Source organism: Meles meles, chromosome 14, assembly GCF_922984935.1.
Source record: "Meles meles chromosome 14, mMelMel3.1 paternal haplotype, whole genome shotgun sequence".
Classification (NCBI taxonomy): Eukaryota; Metazoa; Chordata; class Mammalia; order Carnivora; family Mustelidae; genus Meles; species Meles meles.
In genome coordinates, this window is record NC_060079.1 from 8,198,556 (window position 1) to 8,225,862 (window position 27,307).

General features: G+C 38.0%; 1 protein-coding gene across 1 annotated transcript in view; it reads right to left on the reverse strand.

Annotated features, from left to right (window-relative positions):
- LOC123925269 (phospholipid-transporting ATPase IB-like) overlaps window positions 1-27,307 on the reverse strand; it is a 207,669-nt gene that overhangs the window by 120,087 nt on the left and 60,275 nt on the right. The window contains exons 17-23 of the mRNA XM_045978516.1: window positions 26,433-26,538; window positions 24,746-24,828; window positions 23,515-23,564; window positions 20,797-20,866; window positions 17,635-17,719; window positions 15,986-16,125; window positions 3,241-3,379 (exon numbers count right to left, since the gene is read on the reverse strand). Of these exons, the coding sequence (XP_045834472.1) occupies window positions 3,241-3,379; window positions 15,986-16,125; window positions 17,635-17,719; window positions 20,797-20,866; window positions 23,515-23,564; window positions 24,746-24,828; window positions 26,433-26,538 (673 nt within the window). The remainder of the gene's footprint in view (window positions 1-3,240; window positions 3,380-15,985; window positions 16,126-17,634; window positions 17,720-20,796; window positions 20,867-23,514; window positions 23,565-24,745; window positions 24,829-26,432; window positions 26,539-27,307) is intronic.

The window sequence follows — 27,307 nt, forward strand, 5'->3', positions numbered from 1 at the left end:
AATGATAGGTCTCTAAACAAAAACCGTTGCTTTTCTTAGAAAAAGCTAGAGCTCAGAAAACCTCTAAGAAAACAAATTACGTCAACATGGTCTTCGGCTTATGCTAAGTTCACGGACTCCATCTTTTTGCTCGTTTCTGCAGTCATAGCCTCTAAGGGATGATAATAAAATTTAAGCAGGGACCGAGTATTCAAAAGAGGTCAGGGGACTATACGCGTCCTTCAGCCAACAGACATGTTTTGCTTTGCCCTTACCAAATTTCATACATTTAAGTCGGCATCTGTGCATCAGGATATTTCCCAAAAGAGATGGAATTCCCAACTATCTCTTAAAACTAAAAACCTAGGCTGCCTGGGACTCAATCACTTAAGTGTCCAAGTCTCAACTTCTGTTCAGGTCATGATCTCAGGGTTGTGAGTTTGAGCCCCACCTCAGGCCCCATGCCCAGCGTGCAGCCTGTTTAGGATTCTCTCTCTCCCCCTCTCTCTGCCCTTCTAACCCCTAATTTTTTTTTAATTAAAAAAAAAAATCTGTGCCAATAGCAGACATTTCCTAAAGGCAAGGATGCACTGGCTGCCCCTTCAGGGGCCAGTACTCCCCTTGTGGACATTGCCCCTCACTCTTGTCCTGCTGGGTTCTTCCAGATGTTGGCAAGCCCTGCTCTAATAAACAGAAGAGATTGTTTCTTTTCTTCCTTCAGGTCCACCACAGAAAGCAGTTATCTAAGAATCCATTTATTCTCAGCAAAGTGAATCATAGACTTCTGCTAACAAAAATAAGTCTCATTCAATGAGGATAAAAATTCCCCTACCAACAACACTGGCTGTGTCTCATCTAGGTTGGGTTTCAGTCCTGAGCTGAGCAGACAGTCGAAGGCTCAGGAAAAACAAACAATCCTCAGGTTGTGCGTCTGGAGAAAGTGACTGGGAATGATTTAGGAATGAGAAAGCACTCATGCTCCTCGGCTGAGCCCCTTCACAGGATATACACTGAGGATATACATCAAGTTACTGTGGTATCAAGAAACAAAGCAAGTCACACTAAAGCTGAAATATGGGAGAGCTGGCAAAAGGAGAGCGTATGCGTGGTATGTTCTCAAGAATTTGCCATGTGGATAAAAGAGTGACTACAGGGGCACCTGGGTGGCTCAGTGGGTTAAAACCTCTGCTTTTGGCTCAGGTCATGGTCCCAGGGTCCTGGGATCAAGCCCCACATCGGGGCTCTCTGCTCAGCAGGAAGCCTGCTTCCCTCCTCTCTGCCTGCCTCTCTGCCTACTTGTGATCTCTGTCTGTCAAATAAATAAAAAAATCTTTAAAAAACAAAAAAGAGCGACTACATCATGGCTGGACTCCTTTGGTGAGTCCAAATATATGTTTATAGCTAGCATTCATGAAGGACTTGTAAGTGCCTTTCACCAAGCTAAGCTCTTCACAGGGATTACCTCAAGGTGTCCTCACAACAAGGCTGTGAGGATAAAATTATTATTATCATCCCCATTTTACAGACCAAGAACTGATGTTTTTAGAGGTAAAGCAGATCCTTCAAAAATAGCCAACCTTTCATGGACTCTGTGCTCTCTTCCAACTACATCCTATTTCTCTGCTCCTCTTGACAGCAAAACTCTGACTCATCTTGCCCTCACTGCACCCTCATCAATGAGGGCTGGCAGATCAACCTACAAAATGGACCCCAAATTTAGTCCATCTCTCACACTCCCCATCACATCCTAGTACAAGGCACCATCCTCTCTTGTCTAGACTTTTATCAAGGCTTTCTATCTGACCTTCTGACTTCTGTTCAGCCCCATCTCCATGCAAGAGCCAACAGATGCTTTTAAAACATAAATTATGAGACTGAATTAGATATTATTCTCCTGCTTAAAACCATACACATTTCTTATTGTGGCCTGAGAAGCTTTCGTTTCCTATCTTCTCTGCTTTGCTCCCGTATTCCAGCCACTCTGGCCTTTCAATTGTTCCTCAAATATGTACATGCCCACACCAGGGCCAATGTGCGCAATACGCTCTTTGCAGAAAACTTGTCCCAGAGATCCTCTCAATGTTTGCTCCCTCTTTCCATTTGGATCTCTACTTCAAAAGTCACCTTCTTTACAGGCCTTCTATTTGATTACCTTGTCTGTCTCTTGCTATGCCTTGCTGTGTTTTTATTCTTAGCGCTGATTGCAATATTGCAAAGCACAGTGATTTGCTTATTAATTTATCTTTTCTACTTGAATATAAATTTCATGAGGGCAGAGACTATTACTCAGGTTTTCATTCCCAGCTCCTAGATTTTTCCTGGTCCCTAGCAAGTGTTCGATATTCACTAAATGAATGAATACAGAATAAACAAATGAGTGGAGACAATATTTCAAGGTGGTGTCTGGCGCATACAGACTCGTTTTATCATACATGGTAATCTAACTGGAGTTGGCTACCATGATGATTATGAAAAACATGATAATTTCAATTCCTTCTCACCATCAAAATGTGAATATTCACAGCTAACAATTGATTTTTCAACTCCTATTCTGCACATCTCAACCCTAAGATACAATGATACAGTAAAGGGAGAAAAAGGCAAAAAAAAAAAAAATTGACATTGAAACTTTGGGAAAAAACCATTGTTTTTCTCCCTCTCTGATGATTTCCTATTGAGTTTTCCCCACATGAGAGATTCTTACCTGTAGGAACAAACTGAGATTTGCTGGAGGGGACGGGTGTGGGGAGAAAGGGGTGACTGGGTGATGGGCATTAAGGAGAGCACGTGATGTGATGAGAACTGGGTGTTAGATGCAACTGATAGATTACTGAACACTACACCTGAAACTAATGATATACTACAAGTAGGCTAATTTGAATTTAAATTAAGAAAGAAAAAAATTGAATATTCTTACTAATAATCAAAATGTTTATGAATAAACATACATAATACAAAGATAGGTATATACATTATAGGGGAAATATACCATAACTTCAAATTTCAAAGGAAAGGAACAAGAAACTACATATTACTCACATAAGCATTCTGAAGTCTATATTTTAACAATGTGAAAGAGACAAACTCTTTGCTTAGTTTGTTCAAATTTTCTGCCATGAGATGGCAAGATTCCATTGCACTCCATTTACCCAAAGGCAAATAAAACAATTACTTGAAGGAAGTTCAATCATTCATTCTTGATACCAGGATATATTTAGAATACCTGTCCATCCAAATTTTCTAAAACTTTATATCTATTACCTATGTTAATTGCAGTTTCTTGTTTATCTCCTGTCAAGACCCATATTCTTATGTTTGCTTTCAGTAAAGTTGTTATCGTTTCTGGAACACGTGCTTGAAGGCGATCTTCAATGGCTGTGGCTCCAAGAAGCAGAAATTTCTAGATGTATTTTTGAAAGAGATATTTTTTATTACTAGTTAAGACTAGGGCAAATTTTGACAAAAGATATGCAGCCTACTTATTATGTGAAGTCCCATACATGTCTCACACACACACACACACACTTTTTTCCTAGTCTCTTCCACTGGTCTATTTGTCCCTGTTTTGCTACAGCATGAGGCAGCGTAGCATGATAAAGAGTATAGACTCATGCGGGCGACTGGGTGGTTCAGTTGCTAAGCGTCTGACTTCTGCTCAGGTCATGATCTCAGGGTGCTGGGATCCAACACTGCACTGGGCTCCCTGCTCAGCGGGGAGTTTGCTTTTCTATCTCTCTCTTCCCTCATCCCCTCCCCTGATGCTCATGCTTTCTCTATCTCAAATAAATAAATAAAATCTTTTTTTAAGAAAAGAATATCTAGAAGGTTATAATTAGGCAATTAGATCTAGAGAAGTAAGCCCCCTGCCTTTATTCTTCTTCAAAAAGTATCATGATAATTCTCAACCTCCTCCTACTTCTGTATGAATTTTAGAACAAACTGCTCAAATTCTATAAAAATCCTGTTGGGAATCATGTGCACTTCCTTTATCATTTCCTGTATTACACTGAATTTATAAATGACTTTGAGGAGAATTGCCACATTTATTATACTGGGGTTTTCTATATATTGTATACACCTCTCCACTTATGTAAGTCCTTAAAAAATTTTCATATTTTTTCCACAAATTTATTAGCACCAGATAGTTTATCATTTTTGTTCCGACTGAGAATTATTTCCCTATCACTGTGGAGATTCAAGCAGAAGCCCTATGGTAGATAAAGAGGTTTATGTAAAGCATAAGTTGTCTCCCAGAAGCCAGCACATCCTGAATGTTCAAGGGTTTTTTACATTTGCTATTCGTTGTTAAAATGAAATTAAGATATAAAGCAAGTTAATTCTGTGCTGATAATTAGGACTGAAATAATTTATTTGAGACACTACCATATATAAACTATGAATTAAATTTTAAAATAACCATTAAATTTTTAGTCTTCTCAATGGCCAGCTGATTTTTTCAGTGCTAAATATTCAAGTATATCAATCTTATTAGACATTCTTTATTTTCATTATTCTATTTTGGGGCCATTTCTACTGTAATACTTTTAAGATATTTCTGTATTAAAACTGGATTTTAATGTAAAATTTCTCACAACTAGCAAAAAGTATTTTCAGTAATGATTTATTTTCCTGGTATGAAATACAGATTTTTAAAAGAATGCCGTAAACATTTTCATGATAAAAACACACAGTTAACAAGGAATCAAAGGGATCCCTTCCTGATTATGGCAAGAAGAGGGGGACAGTAAACATTTTGAAATACTCCCAGATTTTTCTGCTCTCCTCACAAAGACCTGTACTCAAAGGAAACAGATTTTATCTTATCACCTTGGCTTATCAGAGCCCATTAATCTGAGGGCGGGGAAATACTCATCTCCAGGGCCCTCTAGTTTTTGACATGGGGAAAGACAAATACAGAACTGTGTCTCACAAAAGATTGAGATCTAATCAAGGGCTATAACCTAGTTCTCCTCTCCCTCACCTTACCACATCAGTCTGTCTCTTACATGAAAAGAGGGATTGCCAATGAAAGAAGTGTAAGGTTCAGACCCTGTTTAAGAAGGAGTCTCTAGGGAAACCTGAAGATGCCAGGAGGATGAAAACAAGGAAACTAGATACAGTTTTAGACTCTAATACTACAGCTATGGCAAACAGTAAATACAGCCTTTTAGTCAGAGAAACATGAAACCTCACCCAAAAGGCTTATTTGCCTCATTCCCTTTATCCAATACATCATGTGTGGCTTTCAACAAAAAGGTACAGCACAGCGCAAGACAAAAATTACAGTCTGAACAGACAGAGCAAGCATCAGAATCTGGCTCAGATATAAGAGAAATTTGGAAATTTCCAGACTAGAAATTTGAAATAACTATGATTAACATGCTAAAGACTCTAGTGGTGAAAGTAAACAACATGTTCTTTTTTACAGATGGATAATGTAAGCAGAGAGATAGAAACTCTAGGAAAGAATCAAAATGAAGTGTTAACAATAAAAAACACTGAAACATAAATAACTAATATTACTAATATTCACCAGTTATCTAAACATCCATAAGGAAATAACTAGTAAACATGAAGTTATGTCAATAAAAACTTTCCAAACTGAAAAAGTGACAAAAGAATGAAAAAAATAAAACAAAATACTAAGAACTGTGTTATAGTTCTTATAGGCAATTATAAAAGGTATAACATACATGTAATGGGAATACCAGAATTAGAAGAGAGAAAGGAACAGAAAAATCCTTGAAATAACAATTGGTAAGAATTTTCCAATATTAATCACAGACACCAAACCTTAGACCCAGCCGTCAGAAGACACCAATCATGATAAATACCAAAAATCTACACCTAGGTATTTCCTGTGCAAACTGTTTTCAAAAGAAAATCTTGAAAGAAGCCAGAGAGGATAAAAACAACAACAACAACAACAACAACAACAACAACAACCTGACCTATACAGGAACAAGGATAGTAACTACACCGGACTTCTCTTTCAAAACTATGAAAGCAAGAACAGAGTGGGGTGAAATACTGCAAGTGTTAAAAGGAAAAAACACCAAGTTAGAATTTTGTGTCCAGTGAAACAATTCTTCAAGTGTAAAGGAAAAATACATGTTTTCTCCAACAAAAATTGAGGAAATTTGTTGCTCACACACCTACCTTGTAAGAAATGTTACAAGTTCTTCAGAAAGAAGTAAAATAATGTAGGTCAAAAACTCAGATATACATAAAGAAAGGAGTAACATTAAAGAAAGAATAATACAGATTAAATGATACCTTTTATTTTTCTTATGGGCTTACCAGATGTATTAGGTGATTATGGGTTATGGACAAATGCAATGCATGACAGCAATATAAGAGATTGGAGAGAGGAACTGGAAATACTGTTGTAAGTTACCTGTCCTACCCATGACATGGTAAAGTATTACGTGAAAGTGGACAAGTTAGTTGTATATGTAAATTGAGTACTCTAAGACAACCAATAAAAACATTTTTAAAAGAGGTATAATTTAAATGCTAAGAAAGAAGAAAAAATAGATCAGTTAAAACCAGAAAAGGCAGGAAAAAATAAAAGACAAAGAAAAAGCATAAGAAAGGGTAACAAATAGAAAAATAATTACAAATACGGAAGATATTAAACTAGTTATGACTGTAAAAGTGTATGGTCTAAATATACCAATTAAAAGGCAGACACTGTATAGGTGGATTTGAAAAAAATATAAGAAACACACATTAAATACGAAAACAGAAATAAAATAAAGGGATGGAATTGGCTAATGAATTTAAATAAATACAAATTAAAAAAATAAAGGGATGGAGAAAGATATACATACTAACTAATACAGGAATCTGTGGAGTGGCTCTATTAATTTGAGACAAACTGACTTCAGCACAAGGAAAATTATTGGGAATAAAAAGAGGCACTGCATAATATCAAAGAAGTCATTTCTCTAATAAGACATAATAATCCTCAGTGTACCTAACAACAAGTATCAAAATAAGACAAGAACTCATGAAATAGCAAAGAGAATTAGATGAATGTACTATTATAGGTGGAGACTCCAATACCTGTCTGTCAGTAATCAACAGATCCAACAGACTGAAAATCAGTAAGGATATAATTGAACAGAAGAGATTCACCAATTCCTTGCATCTAACTTACACTGAGGGAATGTTCACTTATCAGTAGAAAACACTTTCTTCTCAAGCTCAATGAAACATCAAGATAGGCCATGTTCAGGCCATAAAGCATACCTTAGTAAGTTTTTTGAAAAATAGAAGTTATCAAAGTATGCTGTCAGACCACAGTGGAATTAAGCTAGAAATCAATAATAGAAAGATACCTGAAAGTCCCCAAATATCTGGAAATTAAGCAAAAACACTTCTAAAAAAACAAGTCAAAGATGAAGTCTCAAGAGAAATTCTAAAATATGAACTAAAATAAAATAATAATGCAATTTACCAAGATTTGTGAGAATCTAATACTCATAAAGTTTCAAAATTTTTAAAAAAGAAACCTGAGCAAACCTAGAACAGGGACTTCTCTAACTTGATAAAGAACATCTACTGAAAAACCTATAGCTAACATACTTAATGGTGAGAAAGTAGATATTTTTCCTCCTTAAGACAGGAAACAAGGTAAGGGTGTCCCTCTTCCCACTCCTATTCAACATCGTAATGGAAGTTCTGGTTAGTATGATAAAATAAGGAAATAAAAGGTAAAAGGACGGAGAAGGAAGAAAAATGCCTTTGTTTGCAGATGTCATGACTGTTTATGTAGAAAATTCTAATGAATCAACAAATAGAACTAACAAGTTCCAAGATTATAATAATGTTATAGGATATGTGGTTAATATACAAAAAGTCGATGAACAATTGGAACTTAAAATTAAAAACAATGCCATTTACTTTAACATCAAAAGAGGTATATATGTATAAATCTAACAAAATATTCATAAGATATATATGCAGAAAACTACAAAACTCTGATGAAAGAAATCAGAGAAGACCTAAATGAATGGGACGATATATCATGTTCATGGATAGGAAGACTCAGTATTGCTAGGATGTCAGTCTTAACAATCACAGAAAGTTATTTTGTGGATATCAACAAACTGACTCTAAAGTTTTTATTGAAAGGCAAAAGGCTCAGATTAACCAAGACAAAACTGAAGAAGAACAAAAGCAGTGGACTGACATTACCCAACTTCAAGAGTTACTATAAAGCTACAGTAATCAAGATAGTATAGTATTGATGAAAGTTATATAGACAAATAGGTCATTAGAACAAAATAGAAAACTCAGAAATAAGACTCACACGAATACAGTCAAACAATCTTTGACAAAGGACTAAAGGCAATTCAACAGAGAAAAGTCAGTCTTTTTCAACAAATAGTGTTGGAACAACTGGACATGCATATTTAAAAAATAAAATGAATGCAGACACTGACTTTACACTTTTCATAAAAATTAAGTCAAAATGGATCATAGACCTAAATGTAAAATGCAAAACTATAAAACAACCAGAAGACAAAAGAGAAAATCTAGGTAACCTTGAGTTTGTTGATTATTTTTTAGCTACCAAAGCATGATCCACAAAAAAAAATGATATTTAGACTTAATTAAATTAAAAACATGTTCTGTGAAAAATACTGTTAATAAGAAGACAAGCTACAAACAAGGAGAAAATATTTTCAATACACCTATCTGATAAAGGACTTGTAACCAAATATGCAAGGAACACTTAAAACCTAACAGTAAGAAAATAAATAAGCTGATTAAAAAATGGACAAAGGGGGCACCTGGGTGGCTCAGTGGGTTAAAGCCTCTGCCTTCGGCTCGGGTCATGATCCAAGGGTCCTGGGATCGAGCCCCACATCGGGCTCTCTGCTCTGCGGGGAGCCTGCTTCCTCCTCTCTCTATGCCTGCCTCTCTGCCTGCCTCTCTGCCTAGTTGTGATTTCTCTCTGTCAAATAAATAAAATATTAAAAAAAATGGACAAAGGTCTAAGTGGACACCTCACCAAAGAAGATATACAGGTCTCACTAGTCATATGAAAACATCATACATCATCAGAAAAATGCACACGAAAACAACCGTGAGATACCCCTACATGCCTATTAGAATGCCCAAAATCCAAAACACTGACAGCACCAAATGCTGGCAAGGATATGGCAGAACAAGAACTCTTATTCATTGCTTGGAGGAATGTACAGCCATTTTGGAAGAGAGTGTGGCAGTTTATTATAAAGCTAAACATTGTCTTACCACATGATTGGGCAGTCATGCTTCTTGGTATTTACCCTAATAAGCTGAAGACATATCCACAAAAAAATATAGACTTGAATATTTATAGCAGCTTTGTTCATAATTTCCAGAACTTAGAAGCAACCAAGATGCTTTTCAATAGGTGAATGGATAAACTGTGGTACATCCAGACAATAGAATAGTATTTTTAAAATACTTAAAAAGAAATGAGCCATCAGGGTGCCTGGATGGCTCAGTTGGTTAAGTATCTGCCTTTGGTTCAGATCATGATCTCGGGGTCCTGGGATCAAGCACCGTGTTGGGCTTCTTGCTCATCAAGGAGTCCACTTCTTTCTCTCCCTCTGCCCCTCTCTCCCCACTTGTGATCTCTCTCACTCGCTCTGCTCTCTCTCTCTCAAATTAATTAATTAATTATTTAATTAAAACTTTTAAAAAAATGAGACATCAATTTATTAAAAAACATGAAGGAATTTAAATGCATATTCCTAAGTGAAAGCAGGCAATCTGAAAAGGCTACAAACATGATTGCAGCTATATGACATGCTAGAAAAGGCAAAACTATAGAGAGAGTAAAAAAAAGATCAGTGGTTTCCAGGGGCTCAGAAGAGGAAAGAATAGGTGAGTACAGGAGATTTTGGGGACAGTGAAACTATTCTACATGATACTGCAGCAGTGGATAGTGACAAGCATTTGTCAAGACCCATGAACTATACAACAAGAGCAAACCTTAATGCAAGCCATGGGGTTTGGTTAATAATGTATCAGTATTGGTTCATCACTTGTAACAGACGTACCACACTAATGCAAAATGTTAATCACAGAAGAAACTGTCCAAGGGAAAGAGAGAACTATCTCTCTTTCTGTGAACTATCCACACTTTTTTGGCTCATTTTATTCCTGAAAACCTAAAACTACTCTCAAGCTCTAAAAAAAATAATATATTAATTGAAAAATAGACAAAGGATTTGAATAGACACTTCTCCAAAAGAAGATATACAAATAATCAAAAAAACATGAAAAGATGTTCAACATCATTAATCATTAAAGAAATGCAAATTAAAATCACAATGTGATTGTGACTCAATGCTTCATACCTACTAGGATGGTTATAACAAGGTACAGATGGTAACAAGTGTTGGCAAGGATGTGAAAAAATTGGAACTCTCATACACTGGTGGTAGGAATGTGGAATGGTACAGCCACTTAGGAAAACTAGTCTGACAGCTTCTCAAATGGTCACATACAGTTGCCATATGACCCAGCAATTTCACTCCCAGGTACATCCATAAAATAAAATTAATTAATTAATTAATTGAATCAATAAATAAAAATAAAACAATGATTTGATAAATAATTTAATTGATTACTGAATTAATTAATTAATTAAAGAATGTGTTCACATGAAAACTTGTATGAGTATTTATGAAAGCATTATTCACACTAGCCAAATGGAAACAACCCAAATGTCCTTCAAAAGAAGAATGGATGGGGTGCCTGGGTGGCTCAGTGGGTTAAGCCTCTGCCTTCAACTCAGGTCATGATCTCAGGGTCCTGGGATCGAGCCCCGCATCGGGCTCTCTGCTCAGTGGGGAAGCCTGTTTCTCCCTCTCTCTCTGCCTGCCTCTCTGCCTACTGTGACCTCTCTCTGTCAAATAAATAAATAAAATATTTTTTTAAAAAAAGAAGAAGAATGGATGGACAATCAGGTATCTACACAATGGAATATGAGCTGGCCTTGAAAGGTAATGAAATACTGGTATATGTTACAATATGGATGAATCCCAAAAACGTTAAGCTAAGTGAAAGAAGCAAGTCACTGAAGACCACATAATTTATGATTCTATTTACATGAAATATCCAGAGGATGTGAATCTATGGAGATGAAAAGTAAACTGGTGGCTGCATAGGGCTGGAGGAGAGAATAGGAGGGTAACAAAGAGTGAATACTAATGGATATGGGGTTTGAGGGAGGGGTAGGTTGAAAATATTCTGTGTTCATTGTGGTGACGGTCTCACAACTCTGAATATACTAAAACCTGTAGATTACATACTTTAAATGGGGGAATTGTGTGGTATATGAATTATATCTCAATAAAGCTGTCGTATTAAGAAAAAAAAAGAATGCTTCAATGTCTAATTGAATCAGCCAATATGTCAAATTTATATTTTACCAATAGAGTGACCCTGGCAACATGAAAGCTAATTACTTTTGCAGTTACTCTCTGAGCTAAGATGTAGTTAATGACTATTGAAACAAATGTAGACATCGTATTTCTTACTTGTACCCAACAGGAGAGAAATTTAAATCTTACGAGTGTCCGAAGGAAAAATATTCAAGAGGAGAAGAAGTGCTACTGGCCTCAAGGGCTAGGAAGAAGATCAGAAAATAACTCCTATAACTGAAAACAAGTAGGATCTTAACAACACACATGGAATTATCTAGAAGAATCAATTTCACAGAAGTAGTTGGCCCTGACACGTCCTTGGAGTCAGATTCCAATACTTACCTAAAAATCTGCAGAGAATAGCCATATAGCTGTAACTAATACAACAACAGCCAGAACTGTGGAAATTAACACAAGTCACAAGGCAGAAGATTAGATGCTCTGGTGTCTAAAACAAAGTAAGAAAATGACAATCAAAGGACAACTGGGAAGACAAATTTTCCTAGGTGGCACACAGTTGTTCCAAGCCTAGAAAACTAGAATTGATGACACAGATTTAAGAAAGAGAAAAAAGAAAAAAGTGAAGAACCGAAATTCTTTTAGACCATTACAGCTTGAAAGATAAAGAAGACATACAAATGGCTAACAGACACATGAAAAAATGTTCATCATCATTAGCCATCAGGGAAATTCAAATCAAAACCACATTGAGATACCACCTGACACCAGTTAGAATGGCCAAAATTAACAAGACAGGAAACAACGTGTGTTGGAGAGGATGTGGAGAAAGGGGAACCTCTTACACTGTTGGTGGGAATGCAAATTGGTGCAGCCACTTTGGAGAACAGTGTGGGGATTCCTCAAGAAATTAAAAATAGAGCTTCCCTATGACCCTGCAATTGCACTGCTGGGTATTTACCCCAAAGATACAGATGTAGTGAAAAGAAGAGCCATCTGTACCCCAATGTTTATAGCAGCAATGGCCACAGTGGCCAAACTGTGGAAAGAACCAAGATGCCCTTCAACGGACGAATGGATAAGGAAGATGTGGTCCATATACACAATGGAGTATTATGCCTCCATCAGAAAGGATGAATACCCAACTTTTGTAACAACATGGACGGGACGGGAAGAGATTATGCTGAGCGAAATAAGCCAAGCAGAGAGAGTCAATTATCATATGGTTTCACTTACTTGTGGAGCATAAGATATAACATAGAGGACATCAGGAGAAGCAAGGAAATGTGAATTGGGGTAAATCAGAGGGGTGACAAACCATGAAAGACTGTGGACTCTGGGAAACAAACTGAGGGTTTGGGGAGAAGGAGGATGGGAGATTGGGTGAGCTTGGGTATTAAGGAGGGCATGGATTGCATGGAGCACTGGGTGTGGTGCATAAACAATGAATCTTGGCACACTGAAAAAATAAAATACAATTCCCTCTAATCAAAACTTATGTATACTTAACAATCTTCTCATGTATCATTTGCCCCCATAATGTGTCCATTTCTCATAAAGTACCCTTGAGTGGGGTACCTAGTTCCCCAAACTGGTCTCCCCGACAGAGATGTAATGAATAGCAAGGTCTAGTCCCCAACCCCCCACAAGTTTGACCCACATGATTCAATACCCAGGAGCTCATTACTCCTGGGTGAAATGGAAAACGTCCTGTGGGAGAAAGGGAAGGGACAGTCGTAAAACACGAATGATATATTTGACAATTTTCGATGTGATTTTGGCATCACAGAGCCTGTCATTTGCACAAGTGACTCAGGCTGATGAGATATCCTAGTCACACTAAACACAGACACTGAGTATTTTTTGATGCCTGTAATTTTAAGCCTCACAGTCACGGAGAGAAGATTCAGTGTTTTGTTAAATAGTACAATAGTACTTTCATCAAGTGTCTAAAACTGATTAGATTTCCATTCGGACCTTTCAAGCACAGTACACTGCTCATTACTCGCTCTGAGTACACAATCTTTAAAATGTAATATGACACTCATCTAGGTCAAAGACCAGATAGAAAACATTGGCCCATGATTGCCCTTCTACCATTTATTACTGCCCTTTGAAGTTTAAGGAAAAGAATACCAAGCAATCAGCATCAAGCCCTGCCAGTTATACACAGTTATCCACCTTCCTTGGAAAGCAGAGGAGCTCAAAATATTCAGTCTCAATATTTCATTTATCTATCCAACTAATTCTTGCTAACACCAACTATGGGCCAGGCCCTGTGTACATGCTGGAGAATAACATTCAGCCCATGAATGAACCAGTCAGCTTAAGGCCATGCCACTCCCTGACCTTGTCACCCACCTCACATAACCTGGCAAAGGCACACTTAGTCTTTGACTTCCTTTTCGCCTATGACTTCCAAACACTAAAATGTAAGATATATTCATTTGATTGAAAAAGAACGGTACAATCTTTTAAGTTCCAGGGGCCAATTTTCCTTTCCTTCTTTTTCCTTTTTTTTTTTTTTTTTAAGATTTTATTTTTCAGAGACAGAGGGCATGCAGCAGGAAGGCGGTGGGGTTGGAGAGGGAGAGGGCACAAGCAGGCTCAGTGCTGAGCATGGAGACTGATGAGGGGCTCGATCTCGAGGTCCTGATATCTCGACCTGAGCCAAAACCAAGAGTCAGAAGCTAAACCCATGGAGCCACCCAGGCTTCCCCAGAGGCCAATTTTAATTGCCCAGACTTCTTCCCAGTGTGGGAGCAGCAAACAGCCTGCTGGGAACATGAGGAAGAGGAGGGTTACATAAATCAGTTAGTCCCTTCGCTGCGTTCTGTCAACAGATGCTGACTGATCACCCATGAGGGCGACTGCAGCATGTTCCTGCACTTGGCATGAAGCTGGGTTAGAGTCCTAATTTCTCAACAAATGACTTTAAAAAAAAAAAACAACAAAAAAAGATGGACCCAATGATGTAAAGAAAACCCCCTAGTCTATTGGGGTGCCTAGGTGGCTGAGTCAGTTAAGCGTCTGCCTTCGGTTCTCCCTCTGTCCCACTTCATGCTCCCTCTCTTGCTCAAATAAATAAAAACTTAAAAAAAAAAAAAAAGAAAGAAAAGAAAAAGGAAAGGAAAGGAAAGGAAAGGGGAAGAAAAGAAAAGAGAAAAGAAAATAGTCCAAATCTGTTCTGGCCATGCTCCTGTAGAAATGAAATGCAAAGTTCATGGAAGCAAATGACAAAAGAACCCCCCCCCCCCACCAAGAAACGAAGATAAGAATTGGCCGAGGAGCCACAGAATCCCTGAAGCCACAACAAGCAAATTCACAACGATCCTCCAGTGACACTCAACAGTCCAGAGTGCACGAGATCTCTCAGGACAGTAACTACCAGAGAACAACACAATAAAAGTAATGAAATACAATGACTAATTTAATAACAGAAAAATATTCAGCGATATGGAAAATATTCCCAGTTTACTGTAGAGTGAAAATTTTCATGATTGGAGCAGTATTTTTATGGAGAAAATTTGACAGATATTTTAGGTGGGGGAAGATTTTTACTTTAAATTTTTATGGGAAAAGTTTATGTATGTATTTTAAAACCTACCACGGAATACTACATATACAATACACATATATGAAGAAAGAGTTGGAGGGTTATACACCAGAATTTAGTCATTAGCCCAACATTACAGATTATTATTATTATTAACTATTCTGGCTTATTTTCTATGATAAACATGTATTTCTTTTAGATGGGAAAAGTTATAAAAAGGGGTAACAAAATTGAAGTGATCAGGATTCAGAAATGAAAGAAATATTTTGAATATTTTAAAAGCTATAGTTTATGAATGTTCAGTATAAGACAGCTTTTACTTCTGAGGTTAAAAAAAAAGAATTTAAGATTATTTGTTGAGGGGCGCCTGGGTGGCTCAGTGGGTTAGGCCTCTGCCTTTGGCTCAGGTCATGATCTTGGGGTCCTGGGGTCGAGTCCTGCATTGGGCTCTTTGTCTGGCAGGGAGCCTGCTTCCTCCTCTCTCTCTCTGCCTGCCTTTCTGCCTACTTGTGATCTCAGTCTGTCAAATAAATAAACAAAACAACAACAACAAAAAGATTATTTGTTGGGGCGCCCAGTTGGCTCAGTGGGTTAAGCCTCTGCCTTCAGTTCAGGTCATGATCTCAGGGTCCTGGGATCGAGTCCCACATGGGGCTCTCTGCTCAGCAGGGAGCCTGCTTCCCCACCTCTCTCTGCCTACTTGTGATCTCTCTGTCAATAAATAAATAAAATCTCTTTTAAAAAAGATTATTTGTTAAGATTTTATTTATTAGAGAGAGACCAAGAAAGTGAGAGAGCGAGAGAGAGCAAGAACAAGCAGGGGGAGAGGGAGAAGCAGACTCCCCACTGAGCAGGGAGGCTGACATGGAGCTTGTTCCCATGTCCCTGGGATCATGACCTGAGCCGAAGGCAGATGCTTAACTGACCAAGCCACCCAGGTGCCCCATTTTAACTAAGTTTCTAAAATTACATCAGGTTATGAAAACACTGATAAGTCTGTGTTTTCACATATTTAATTTGGCCTGTAGAGTATGTATCCGGTACGTATCAGGTATGTTACCTTTTCGATATTTTCATAACATTTTTCCAAACTCTGCATTCTGTCTTGGATAACTGTACTCGCTTTTTTATACTGCGTCAACCACTGCTGATACTCTTCCTCAGATAAATCTGCATAAGCAACACAGAGAGTTCTCAGCCCTGTAACAAAGAATAGAATGTAAACCAATCAAGACACCAGCGATCAGGGAGGAGTACAGAATTCGAAAACAAAATCCAAGTGTTGTAGAGGTCCTGGGAATGGGAAGTCCTTCCCACAGCCTTACCTGACCTGTCCCCGGCTACCTTGCTGATCTTATTCCCCCCTTTCCTCCTTGCTTACGGGCCTGTCCCTGCTGATCCTCTTACTTCCGGACACTTGAACTTGCTCTGCTCTTGACCCGCAATACTTTTCCCTGGTATTCTCCTTCTCTTCCTTCAGTTTCTGCCTAAACCCATCATGCTCTGTTCCCCTTCTCCTGTGTAATTTTTCTCCATAGCACTTATCACCTCCCGACATTATCTATCATTGGCTAATTCCTGCACGGTATGAGCGGTCTATGTTTTGTTCACTTCTGTTCTGGAAGCTTAGAGCAGTGCATGGCACTCAATAAATACTCAATAACCATTTGTTAGTTCTTGCTACCACAAATAGAAACAAATTTTGAAGGAAAGAAAGAAGCAATGAGGTTTTAGTTCTTCCAATTTCAAAGTAAGCCAAATAATCATTAAAAGAACAGAAAATTTAAGTTCCATTTTGCAAAGAAAATATTTTAGAAATTATATTGAACCCTAATATTTTAGGCTAACTGCTGCAAAACCTTCAAATAGTTGAGGATCCCCTGGAAATTAATGCCCTACAGATAAACTATAGAAATTGTTATTCTGTTTTGAGCTCCATTACAATACAGTTCCTATATGTTTCTACCGGTTGTAACCTGCCTACAGCTCACATTATTTTAAGACAGCAGCAAAGGGCCCCAAGGGCAACCTTGCAAAATATCCACACTTCTGGGCAAGATGCACGTGTCCGTAGGAAGCAGCGTCTTCTCAGCTAGAGACAAAGTGGGATACTGTTTCCAGGTATGATTAGCCTAACGTTTACATGGCATGACACCTCGCTTTTTCAAAACTTCTCTAAACCTTTTAGTGAATGTTGTTCTTACTCAAAACTCACTCGTGGAATTTTATTTATTGAGACGGGTGACAAGTCAAAACCACAAGAATAAGAAGAGAATGGCAGGCAGGAAAACATCAACTATGTCAGGTTTCTGAATTATATGCACAAAGTAATTAACTTTGAAATATACAACACATACTGGAAAAACCTCTCTTTTTCCATCAGGGGCCAAGTTCTTGCTAACACAAATAGAAACAGATAATAGATGGCTTTGAAAACAAGGCTTTTGGATAATGGAAGAACTGTACAGTAAAAACATACTTTTCAATGTTTGCTGGTGGACAGAGGAAGAAAGGAAAAATAATATCTCAGCAGGGTGTGTTTGAAGAACTTTTAAGCAAACAGAAGGCATTACAAAGTCCCATAGAGGAATGAGCTCCCCCCCCCCCCACTTATGGGCTGAGCATCAGTGACATGCGTTTGGGTTACAATTTTAATATTTAAGAATAACATTTCAAAAGGAAACAAGATTCTAAATAATTTTCACTTACCTTCTTTGGCAAAATATTCTAGATGGGTTAATGTCTCCTTCATAAAGTGAGAATCTTCTGAAAGTCTCTCATAAATCACTGTATCCTATCCAAAAAAAAAAAAAAAAAAAGCTCTTGTGACCAGCATCTTACCTAAGCCTGACAATCCAAATTCTAAATACTGCACTATAATTTTATTGTTATATCTAAGAGATGTGAAGGAACTTGAGCAGCCTCAGAGAAGGCACAATTCCAAAAAGGATACATTACGTACAGAGGAACAGAGGTAACAGATTTCTCACTCAGACAATGCAAGTGATAAGCCAGTGAAGCACAAGCTTTAAAAACAGAAAGAAAAACACTGTCAATCTAGAATCCTATATTCTGCAAAAATTTATTTCAAAATGAACGTGAGAGAAAATAAAGATGAAATAAAAATATTTTCGGACATAAACAGTCTGAAAAAACTCATCGCCAAGAGATCTATGCTATCAGATATCAATTCCATATGTACTTTTCCAGAAAAGTGAAAAGGAAAGAGTCTTCCCCATTAATTTTATAAGGTCAACATTAAAAATCAAAGACATTTTAAGAAAAGAAATTAAAGATCACTATCTGTTTTCAAAAATCCAAAAATCCTAAATAAAACTTTAAGAAAGTGAATTCAACTATACAAAAAAAGGATAATTTATCATGATCAAATAAGGCTTATCTCAGGAGTACAAGAAAGGTTTAACATTGAAAAATCAATTCAATATAATTTACCATATTAACAGGCACAAAAGAAAAAAATCATATTAGTATCTCAATCAAGGTGAGAAAACTATTTGACAAAATTTAACATCCATTACTGATTTTTTTAAATCTCAGCAAATTAGGATTGGGGGGAAATTTCCTTAATAGGATAAAAAAAAATCTACAAAAAAAAAGGATAAAATTCACATAGAAATGCAAAGGTTCCAGAATATTCAAAACAATTTTGAAAAAGAACACAGTTGGAGAAATAATCATCCAATTTTAAGACTTATTATAAAGTGATATAATGAAGACACCATGGTATTGATGTAAAGATAACCAACAGAACAATGAGACAAAACAGAAAGCCCAGAAATAGGCTCACATACATATGAACAGTTCATTTTTTTTTTTTTTTTAAGATTTTATTTATTTGAGAGAGACAGAGAGAGAGATCACAAGTAGGCAGAGAGGCCGGCAGAGAGAGGAGGAAGCAGGCTCTCTGCGGAGCAGAGAGCCTGATGCGGGGCTCGATCCCAGGACCCTGAGATCATGACCTGAGCCGAAGGCAGCAGCTTAATCCACTGAGCCACCCAGGCGCCCCTGAACAGTTCATTTTTGACAAAAGTGCAATTCAGTGCAGAATGAATAAACAGTTTAATAAACGGTGCTGGAAAAAATGACTCCTACTCATGTCTCATACCATCTCCCAAAATCACTCAAGACGGATTCCAGAAGTAAATGTAAAACCTAAAACTATAAAAGGAGGAGAAAAGAGGAGGAAATCTTTGTGACCTTGAATTAAGGCAAAGATTTGTTAGTTAGGACACTAAAACATGACCCATAAAGGAACAAACTGTTAAATTGGACTTCATCAAAATTACAAATTTCTGTTCTTCAGAGACACTGTTAGGAGAATGAAAAACAGCCACAGATATTTGTAGATCATGTATCTGATAAGGGACTTAATTCCAAAAGTTAACGAAGAAATCTCAAAACTCAATACAAAGAAACACAGTTATAAAAACAGGGTCAAATATTTAAAAAGATATTTCACCAAAGTAAATAAGTGAATGGTGTGCAGAAAATAGTTACCATTAACAGGTCAGAGAATGCTATTCTTAGAAAGACCCACTTACAAGGTTGGCTCTTGGCTGGTCTAAGGGACTTGGCTGGGTTTCAATTCTCTGAACTGATATAAACTTTCCCTGTGTGATGCCCATGGGAAGCCTGCACATGGGTTCCTCCAGACTCTGCCTGTGTCTTTTTCCCTTATAATGTGGTTGTGTATCTTTGCTACATCACTATAATACATCTTAGCCACGCATATAATCATGAATCCTTTCAGAGATCCATTAAAAACCTATGGGTAGTCTTGGGAACCCACAACACAGATGGCAAATAAGCACAGGAAAAGCACTGTCATCAGTCATGGCATGGAAACATAAACTAAAATCTCAATGAGCTACACACATATGAGAATGGCTAAAATTAAAGAGACTAACCATGCCAAGTGTTGGTGACAATTGCTGGGAGGAATGTGCCCATAGTTTAGTGGTTTCTTAAAAATTTAAAATACACCTAACATTGACCTAGCCATTTTATTGCTCAATAGCTACCAAAAGGAAATGAACTATATGTCCATACAAGAACTTGTATACAAATGTTTATAGGAGCACTGTTTCTAGTAGACGAAACTATAAACAAGATGTCCATTAGCAGGTGATCAATGAACAAATTGATACATCCTTTCAATGCGATACCACTCGGCAAACTGAAGAAATGAACTATTAATGTGAGCTACAACATAAATGAATTTTAAAATACTTATGAGGAAACAAAGCCAGGCAAAAAGCCATATATCCTATCGGACTTCATATAAAATTAGTAAATGCAAATGAATCTGCAGTGACAAAAAGCAGATTGGTAGCAAAACTTATCAAAATGCACCTTTAAAGTATGTGCAGTTTATTTTATGTCACTTTTACCCAAATAAAGCTGTTTTTCTTTTAAGTGCCTATGGCTGTGAATAAATATGCAAGTGCTTAAGAAAAGTTTTTACAGAAGTAAAACCATTTCCCGAGATTCACCAAACCCAAGCCCTTTAGTCTGGAACCTGGAACCAGAAATCCTGCTGTGAACACTTAGCCTCAACAGTCTAACCACGAGTTCTCCACGGAATGACCGAGTGACAACAAATCTTTCACTGACATTAAAGTTTAATAAACACTCTGGTGTGAACCACCATAAATTTCAATGGGCTTAAATTTCAATGGGGAAACTTTGGGGCAACTCTGTTTCAGTCTTGGATAATTCTGTCAACCATGAGGGGCAAGAGCAGACACACAGTGACAACATTTTTGAAATATTGTGAAGTTGCAAAAGGCTTCTACAAGTTGTTGAAACGGAGGGGAGGAGTTAATATGAGTAGTGAATCCCAGTACTTACAGCCCCTTTGCAGTAGAGACGGAGATTTCCTGTAGGAGTTCGGACAATGACAGACATCCTTTTTCTATTACTAAAACAGTATGAAATGTATTATTAGCTTCTGTGCTTCTCAGTACATGGTGCCAACACACACACACACACACACACACACAGAATCAAAGTTACAAGAATCTCAAAGTCCTCAGCTGACCATTAGTGAAAAGGCCAATGTGTTTCTGGCTAGTCTCCTTTTCCGTTTTCTTTACTTACCTTCTAAAACTGGGATTCTTTTTAAAAAGATTTTATTTATTTATTTATTTATTTGACAGAGAGAGAGAGAGAGAGAGAATGATCGGGGGAGTAGCAGGCTCCCCACAGAGCAGGGAGCCCGCTGCAGGGCTCCATCCCAGGACCAAGATCTGAGCTGAAGGCAGACGCTTAACCTCTTAACCGACTGAGCCACCCAGGCACCCTTTAAACTGAGATTCTAATACAAGTGTTCACCCTCTACTACTACTATTTCTCACTCTCCTTTTCTTCCATTGAAATTTATTGGCATAGATATATAATATATGTGACTTACATATTATATATAGTATATATTACATACTGATATAATGTTTAAGATAATATTACTGTATTCATGTTACATAATACATACATAACATACACTTATCATGTAGTACACACAGAAGACGTAAATTACATATACATGTAGCATTTATATAACGTAATCTCCTAAGAACTGATGAGGAAAGAGGAAAGCAGCCCTGGGGTCATGTATTTTTCAGTCCTCACCACATCTCTGTAAATTAGACCTTCCTGTCCGCAATGCTGCTGCACAGAGATGTTAAACTGCTGGTTTATTATTTTTATGTATAGTTATTTTTATGCATAGTTCTGTCTCAACATCCTTTAGATTTTTTGTTGTTGTTGTTTTGCTCTTGTTTTTTAGGATGGTAGGCAGAACTTAAACTCGTTGCTTTTATTCCTGATTTAGCAGCCCAAATAGCCTTCAAGATCTCCCCTCTTCACCTTAGCCCACACATTGCCAAAGTAAACTGGCCAAAATAGGTTTTTGGGTTTTTTTTTTTCTTCTTCCTTATCTTGTCCTTCCCCTATCATAACCCTTGGATGCCTCTCCATGGCCTATATCCACTTTTTAAGAGACCCAAACAAACTGTCACCTTCTTGGATAGTCATCATATCCCACAAGCGTCTGTTTTGTACAATCCAAAGAGGATCCCAGTGAGTAGTCCTGTACCTGAGCTAGAAAGCACTTGTCAAAAGGGAAGGGGACTAGCAATTGCTTTAACTACTTTGCTATTAGAACACTACTAAAGCCAGTTGAGTCATTTAAGTGTCACGTAGCTGGAGCTCATATTCTAAGAACAGGAAATGGGTGCTCCAGTAGCAGGGAAAGTTAAAATGAACATGGAGATACATTTTCTCATTAAAAAAAAAATTTTTTTTTTCTAACAAGACAGGATTGGGAGGGAGACAAACCATAAGACATTCTAAATCTCACAAAACAAACTGAGGGCTGCTGGGGGTTGGAGGCTAGGGATAGGGTCGCTGGGTGATGGACATTGGGGAGGATGTGTGCTATGGTGAGTGCTGTGAAGTGTGTAAGCCTGATGATTTACAGACCTGTACCCCTGGGGCAAATAATACATTATATCTTAATAAAAATAATTTTAAAAAATATTTTAGACAAAGCTTTCCTAGAGAGACAAGTTGACAACAACTTTACTGAGGGTCAAATCTTCTTATATTTATTTATTTTTTTAAGACGTCATTGGCCAACAAGGCTTTAAAAAAATATGATTTAAAAAATCATCTGGTTTTGGGGCACCTAGGTGGCTCAGTGGGTCAAGCCTCTGCCTTCAGCTCAGGTCATGATCTCAGGGTCCTGGGATCAAGCCCCACGTTGGGCTCTCTGCTCAGCAGGGAGCCTGCCTCCCCATCTCTCTCTGCCTGCCTCTCTCCCTACTTGCGATTTCTCTGTCTAATGAATAAATAAATCTTTAAAAAAATCATCTGGCTTTGAAAAGAACGAATTATTCCTTTTCTAATTTTCTAGCATTTCCTTTTCTAATTTTTCAGATTCTACATTAGAAATGCTCAGGTGGTGTAAGCGATGAGACTTTGCGAGCCTTAGAAACAGGGCAATGAAAATAAAATCATCGCCAATATCCCCACGCTAGGTTTTGGGGACCAGGCACAGCGGCTAGAACAGGAGGCCCTCTGAAGTCCACAGGGAGAGAAGGATTTGGACACACACTGTTTCCTTTGCAGGGAGGTGGGGGAGAGGAATTAATTCACTATCTCTTTTTAAAGAAATATTTTTGGGTTTATTTGGAAAAATAATGTCCAATATTCATCGATTCATCAAATATTTATTGAGCACTTACTTCCACAGAAGTTGACTCCTGACCTCCTGGAACTGAGAGTCCAGTTGGCAAACAGTCACTAAATAGCAACCCAGACTTAAACCTCAACTCTGACTCTGACAAGGGCTGGGAGGGAAAGATGTGGGACCTCCTCTCAGCTACAAAAAGGGATTTGGCCTAATGATGGCCGAAGAAGTGAGCACCAGGCTTAGATTAAAGAGTGGATGGAAGTAACTAGAATTTTGTGATTCTATATTAAAGTTTTCATTTGCATTACCAGATCTCAACTGAGGAATCACAGAAGGAGCTCTGAGAAATACATGAACAGAATGAAAAGGTATCTTACCTAGAAAACTCCAGGATGTTAAGAATTTCAAAGGTGAAGTTTTCTCCCATCTATAGGAAGATAAGACAACGACTTCTTACCCGAGGTGGGGAATAAAAAGTCCTCATCCTGCAAAAGAGCTCATTCTTCCAATCAGAAACAAGTTTTACCTCCCCTAACACTACACATCTTTTTCAGAATACAAATTTCCTTGCAAACCTGATGAAATGATGGTGCCCTCTTCTGGCAAGAATATTGTTTGCAAAGGGAGAACTGCAAAAATGCTTCTCATAGCGCAGATTTAAGACTAAAACATCTCTTTTCGATAAAAAGTCAGCACTACTAGAAACATTTTATGAAGACTCCCATGTTGCAAGGCTATATGGGATAAGCAAGACAATCAACAGAAATGGAAAAACAAGTCTTTTCATAAAACTGCACAGATCAAAAAAATCCTAAATCCTTAGATAATTTGAAGAGGTCAACAGGGAAAGAGAAAGCATGCTATAAAATTCTGTATCAATAAAACCTGCATTATTTTCCAAATTTTTCCAGTTACAGGCTCTTGACTTCCTGTAGCCATGATCAATTCACCAATAAAGCAATTCAGAACTTCAAATAATTTTAGAGTTGTCCATGTGGCATGTACTACAAAGATCAATCAGTCAGTCCATTCTGCTAGGACTGAATGTCTAGTAGACATCCCTAACCACTGCATTATCACTAGAAAAAAAAATTAGTGTGTTGGGCACCAAGTTCACATTGCTTCAATTCTTCCCCATCATATCAAAGGCTTGCGGTGAGAGGTCACCAAGACAACACAAGAAAAATATATGTGAAACATATATTACATATAAGGAATAAACAACATAACAAGAGAACACACCAAAAAATAGTTTGAAAAATTCTAATTTTCTATAAAAAATAGTATATTTCTTGAAGATCTGATGATGTTAACTTCTTTAAATAGCTCACTTTTATTGAGCACCCTCTCTGCTCCAAGCACTCATTCTGAATACTTTACATGTATTAACTCATTTAATGCTTGCAAAAACCCTATGACATGCATGATGAGAAGACTGGGGCAAACACAGGAGTTGAGGAACATGCCCAAGAACCTGGCTAGGAAAGTGTGGGACCATGTGGGAATCCCAGGCACTGTGATTCCAGAGCTCCTCCACTCAACTACTCTACTTGTGTCTCTCTGGAAGGAGCATGGAAGGCATGACCAAGTACATAAGATGCTACTCACGACTTCTATAGTGACAGAGGTTGGCGTTCTTGCAGTAAAAACAAAGCCAAGGTTCTTCACTCCTTTCACTAAAGCTGCTTCGTCTGTCAATAAGAAGTCTGTATTAATGGAGATTGAGCAAATACATTCATACCAAATTTAATTTTAAAGATTTCTGTTCTCCAGCACTAAACCACCACTTTTTTTTTAACTTGGCTTTTTTTTTTTTTATCCAAATGCACTTATCTAGGTACCAGAAAGCATTCATAAAAGAGGATATTTGGTTAAACAGGTCTCTTTCAGTGTGGCTAAGATACATTTCTTTCTGAGTCCATAGTCTCTCATGGTTCATCTCCCTCTCCAATTTCCCTCAACTCCCTTCTCCTCTCCATCTCCCCATGTCCTCCATGTTATTTGTTATGCTCCACAAATAAGTGAGACCATATGATACTTGACTCTCTCTGCTTGACTTATTTCACTCAGCATAATCTCCTCCAGTCCCGTCCATGTTGCTACAAAAGTTGGGTATTCATTCTTTTTGATGGAGGCATAATACTCCATCGTGTATATAGACCACATCTTCCTTATCCATTCGTCCGTTGAAGGGCATCTCGGTTCTTTCCACAGTTTGGCGACCGTGGCCATTACTGCTATAAACATTGGAGTACAGATGGTTCTTCTTTTCACTACATCTGTACCTTTGGGGTAAATACCCAGTAGTGCAATTGCAGGGTCATAGGGAAGCTCTATTTTTAATTTCTTGAGGAATCTCCACACTGTTCTCCAAAGTGGCTGCACCAACTTGCATTCCCACCAACAGTGTAAGAGGTTTTCCCTTTCTCCACATCCTTTCCAACACACGTTGTTTCCTGTCTTGCTAATTTTGGCCATTCTAACTGGTGTCAGGTGATATCTCAATGTGGTTTTAATTTGAATCTCCCTGATGGCTAGTGATGATGAACATTTTTTCATGTGTCTGATAGCCTTTTGTATGTCTTCATTGGAGAAGTGTCTGTTCATATCTTCTGCCCATTTTTTGATATGATTATCTGTTTTGTGTGTGTTGAGTTTGAGGAGTTCTTTTGAAGGGGCGGGGAGTGGGAGGTTGGGGAACCAGGTGGAGGGTAATAGTGAGGGCACGTATTGCATGGAGCACTGGGTGTGGTGCAAAAACAATGAATACTGTTAAGCTGAAAATAAATTTAAAAAGAGAGAGAGATATGCTGTTTGAAGGAAAAAAATGTTTTCTTCTTCAGCGGATAAGTGGGTTCTTTCTCATCAATATGAAACACTGTATAAAATTAAATTGAAATTTTCAGGGTCTATAAACGACAATTAGAATTACATGAAGTACTTTAGAAACTGCTTACTTTTTTACAACATGAATAAAATATTATTCAGGAGACCAAAAAAAAAAAAAAAGATACATTTCTTTCTTAGTACTCATTTGGGTTTTCTTCTACAAGCCATTCATGGAATCTTCATGACATGTTGCAGCATCTTAACCTCCCCCCTCCCCCTTCCACGTTCCTGGGTATAAGTAAATGTTCTATTGAACCCCAGCTCAGAGAGCCCTCATCTTATGACAGTCTTCCAGGGGAAGGAGCGACACAGGAGACACCTGGGAATCAGCGGCAGCATGGCGGCCCCATGGCGTCTTCTCAGGGCTCATCCCCTGCAGGGGGCTCTGGGAGCACATAGCACCTACCTGGGGAGGAAGCCTGGTAGATTATGTTATTTCCATCTCTCTCAGGAACAACAGTGTGGCACACACACAACAGGGTAAGAAATTCCTTTATATAATCTTTCGTGGGCTATAAAAAAAGGCACAGAGCTAGTGAGTCTCTTCCAGCACCAGCGACATGAGAGTTACATACAGTCTGCGATTCCTACCAACTGTAGTTTCACCTTAGACACACAGAGTCAGACCCTGACTACAACCCAGATCACGCACTCAAACGTCTTTGGAGAGCGGCCCCCAAAGCAGAGCGAGACCTCGGTGAAGAAGAGGACCCGGCTCTCTTGGAGCTTCTATTCTCTCTGGGGAAATGGGTTTTCTCAAAGCTGGAGGAAAGAAATGGGGGTTGTCACAGAGAGAAGAGGGGTCTATTTTAGGGAGGTGATCGAGGGGAAAGAGAATACATCAAGGAGATAATATTTAATTTAAGACCTAAATGGAAAGGTTAGTTAGCTGTGGTCACCGACATGTGACTGTGATACATACTAGGAAAAGGGAAGAGCACTTTCAAAGGCCCCCGAGTCAGAAAACATAGTCATAGGTTTGTGAATTTCAAGACAAGTGTCACTCCAGCATCTTGAGCAAGGTGAACAAGGGCACAGAATGAGGTTGGAGAGAAAGTCACAGTAATGAATTAGGATTTTATCTTGGGGGAGAGGGATGCCAGTCCTCTATAGGTTTTTAAGCAAAGGAAGGGCATGTACAGCTTTATGTTTTAAAAGATCGCTTTCATTTTTGAGAAGACCAAGATTTCAGATCAAGTAGATCAGTATCTTATAACTGGTAAGTGAAGGTATTGGTAACACACAATAGACTAAATAGCTTAGAAACACTTAGAGATATTC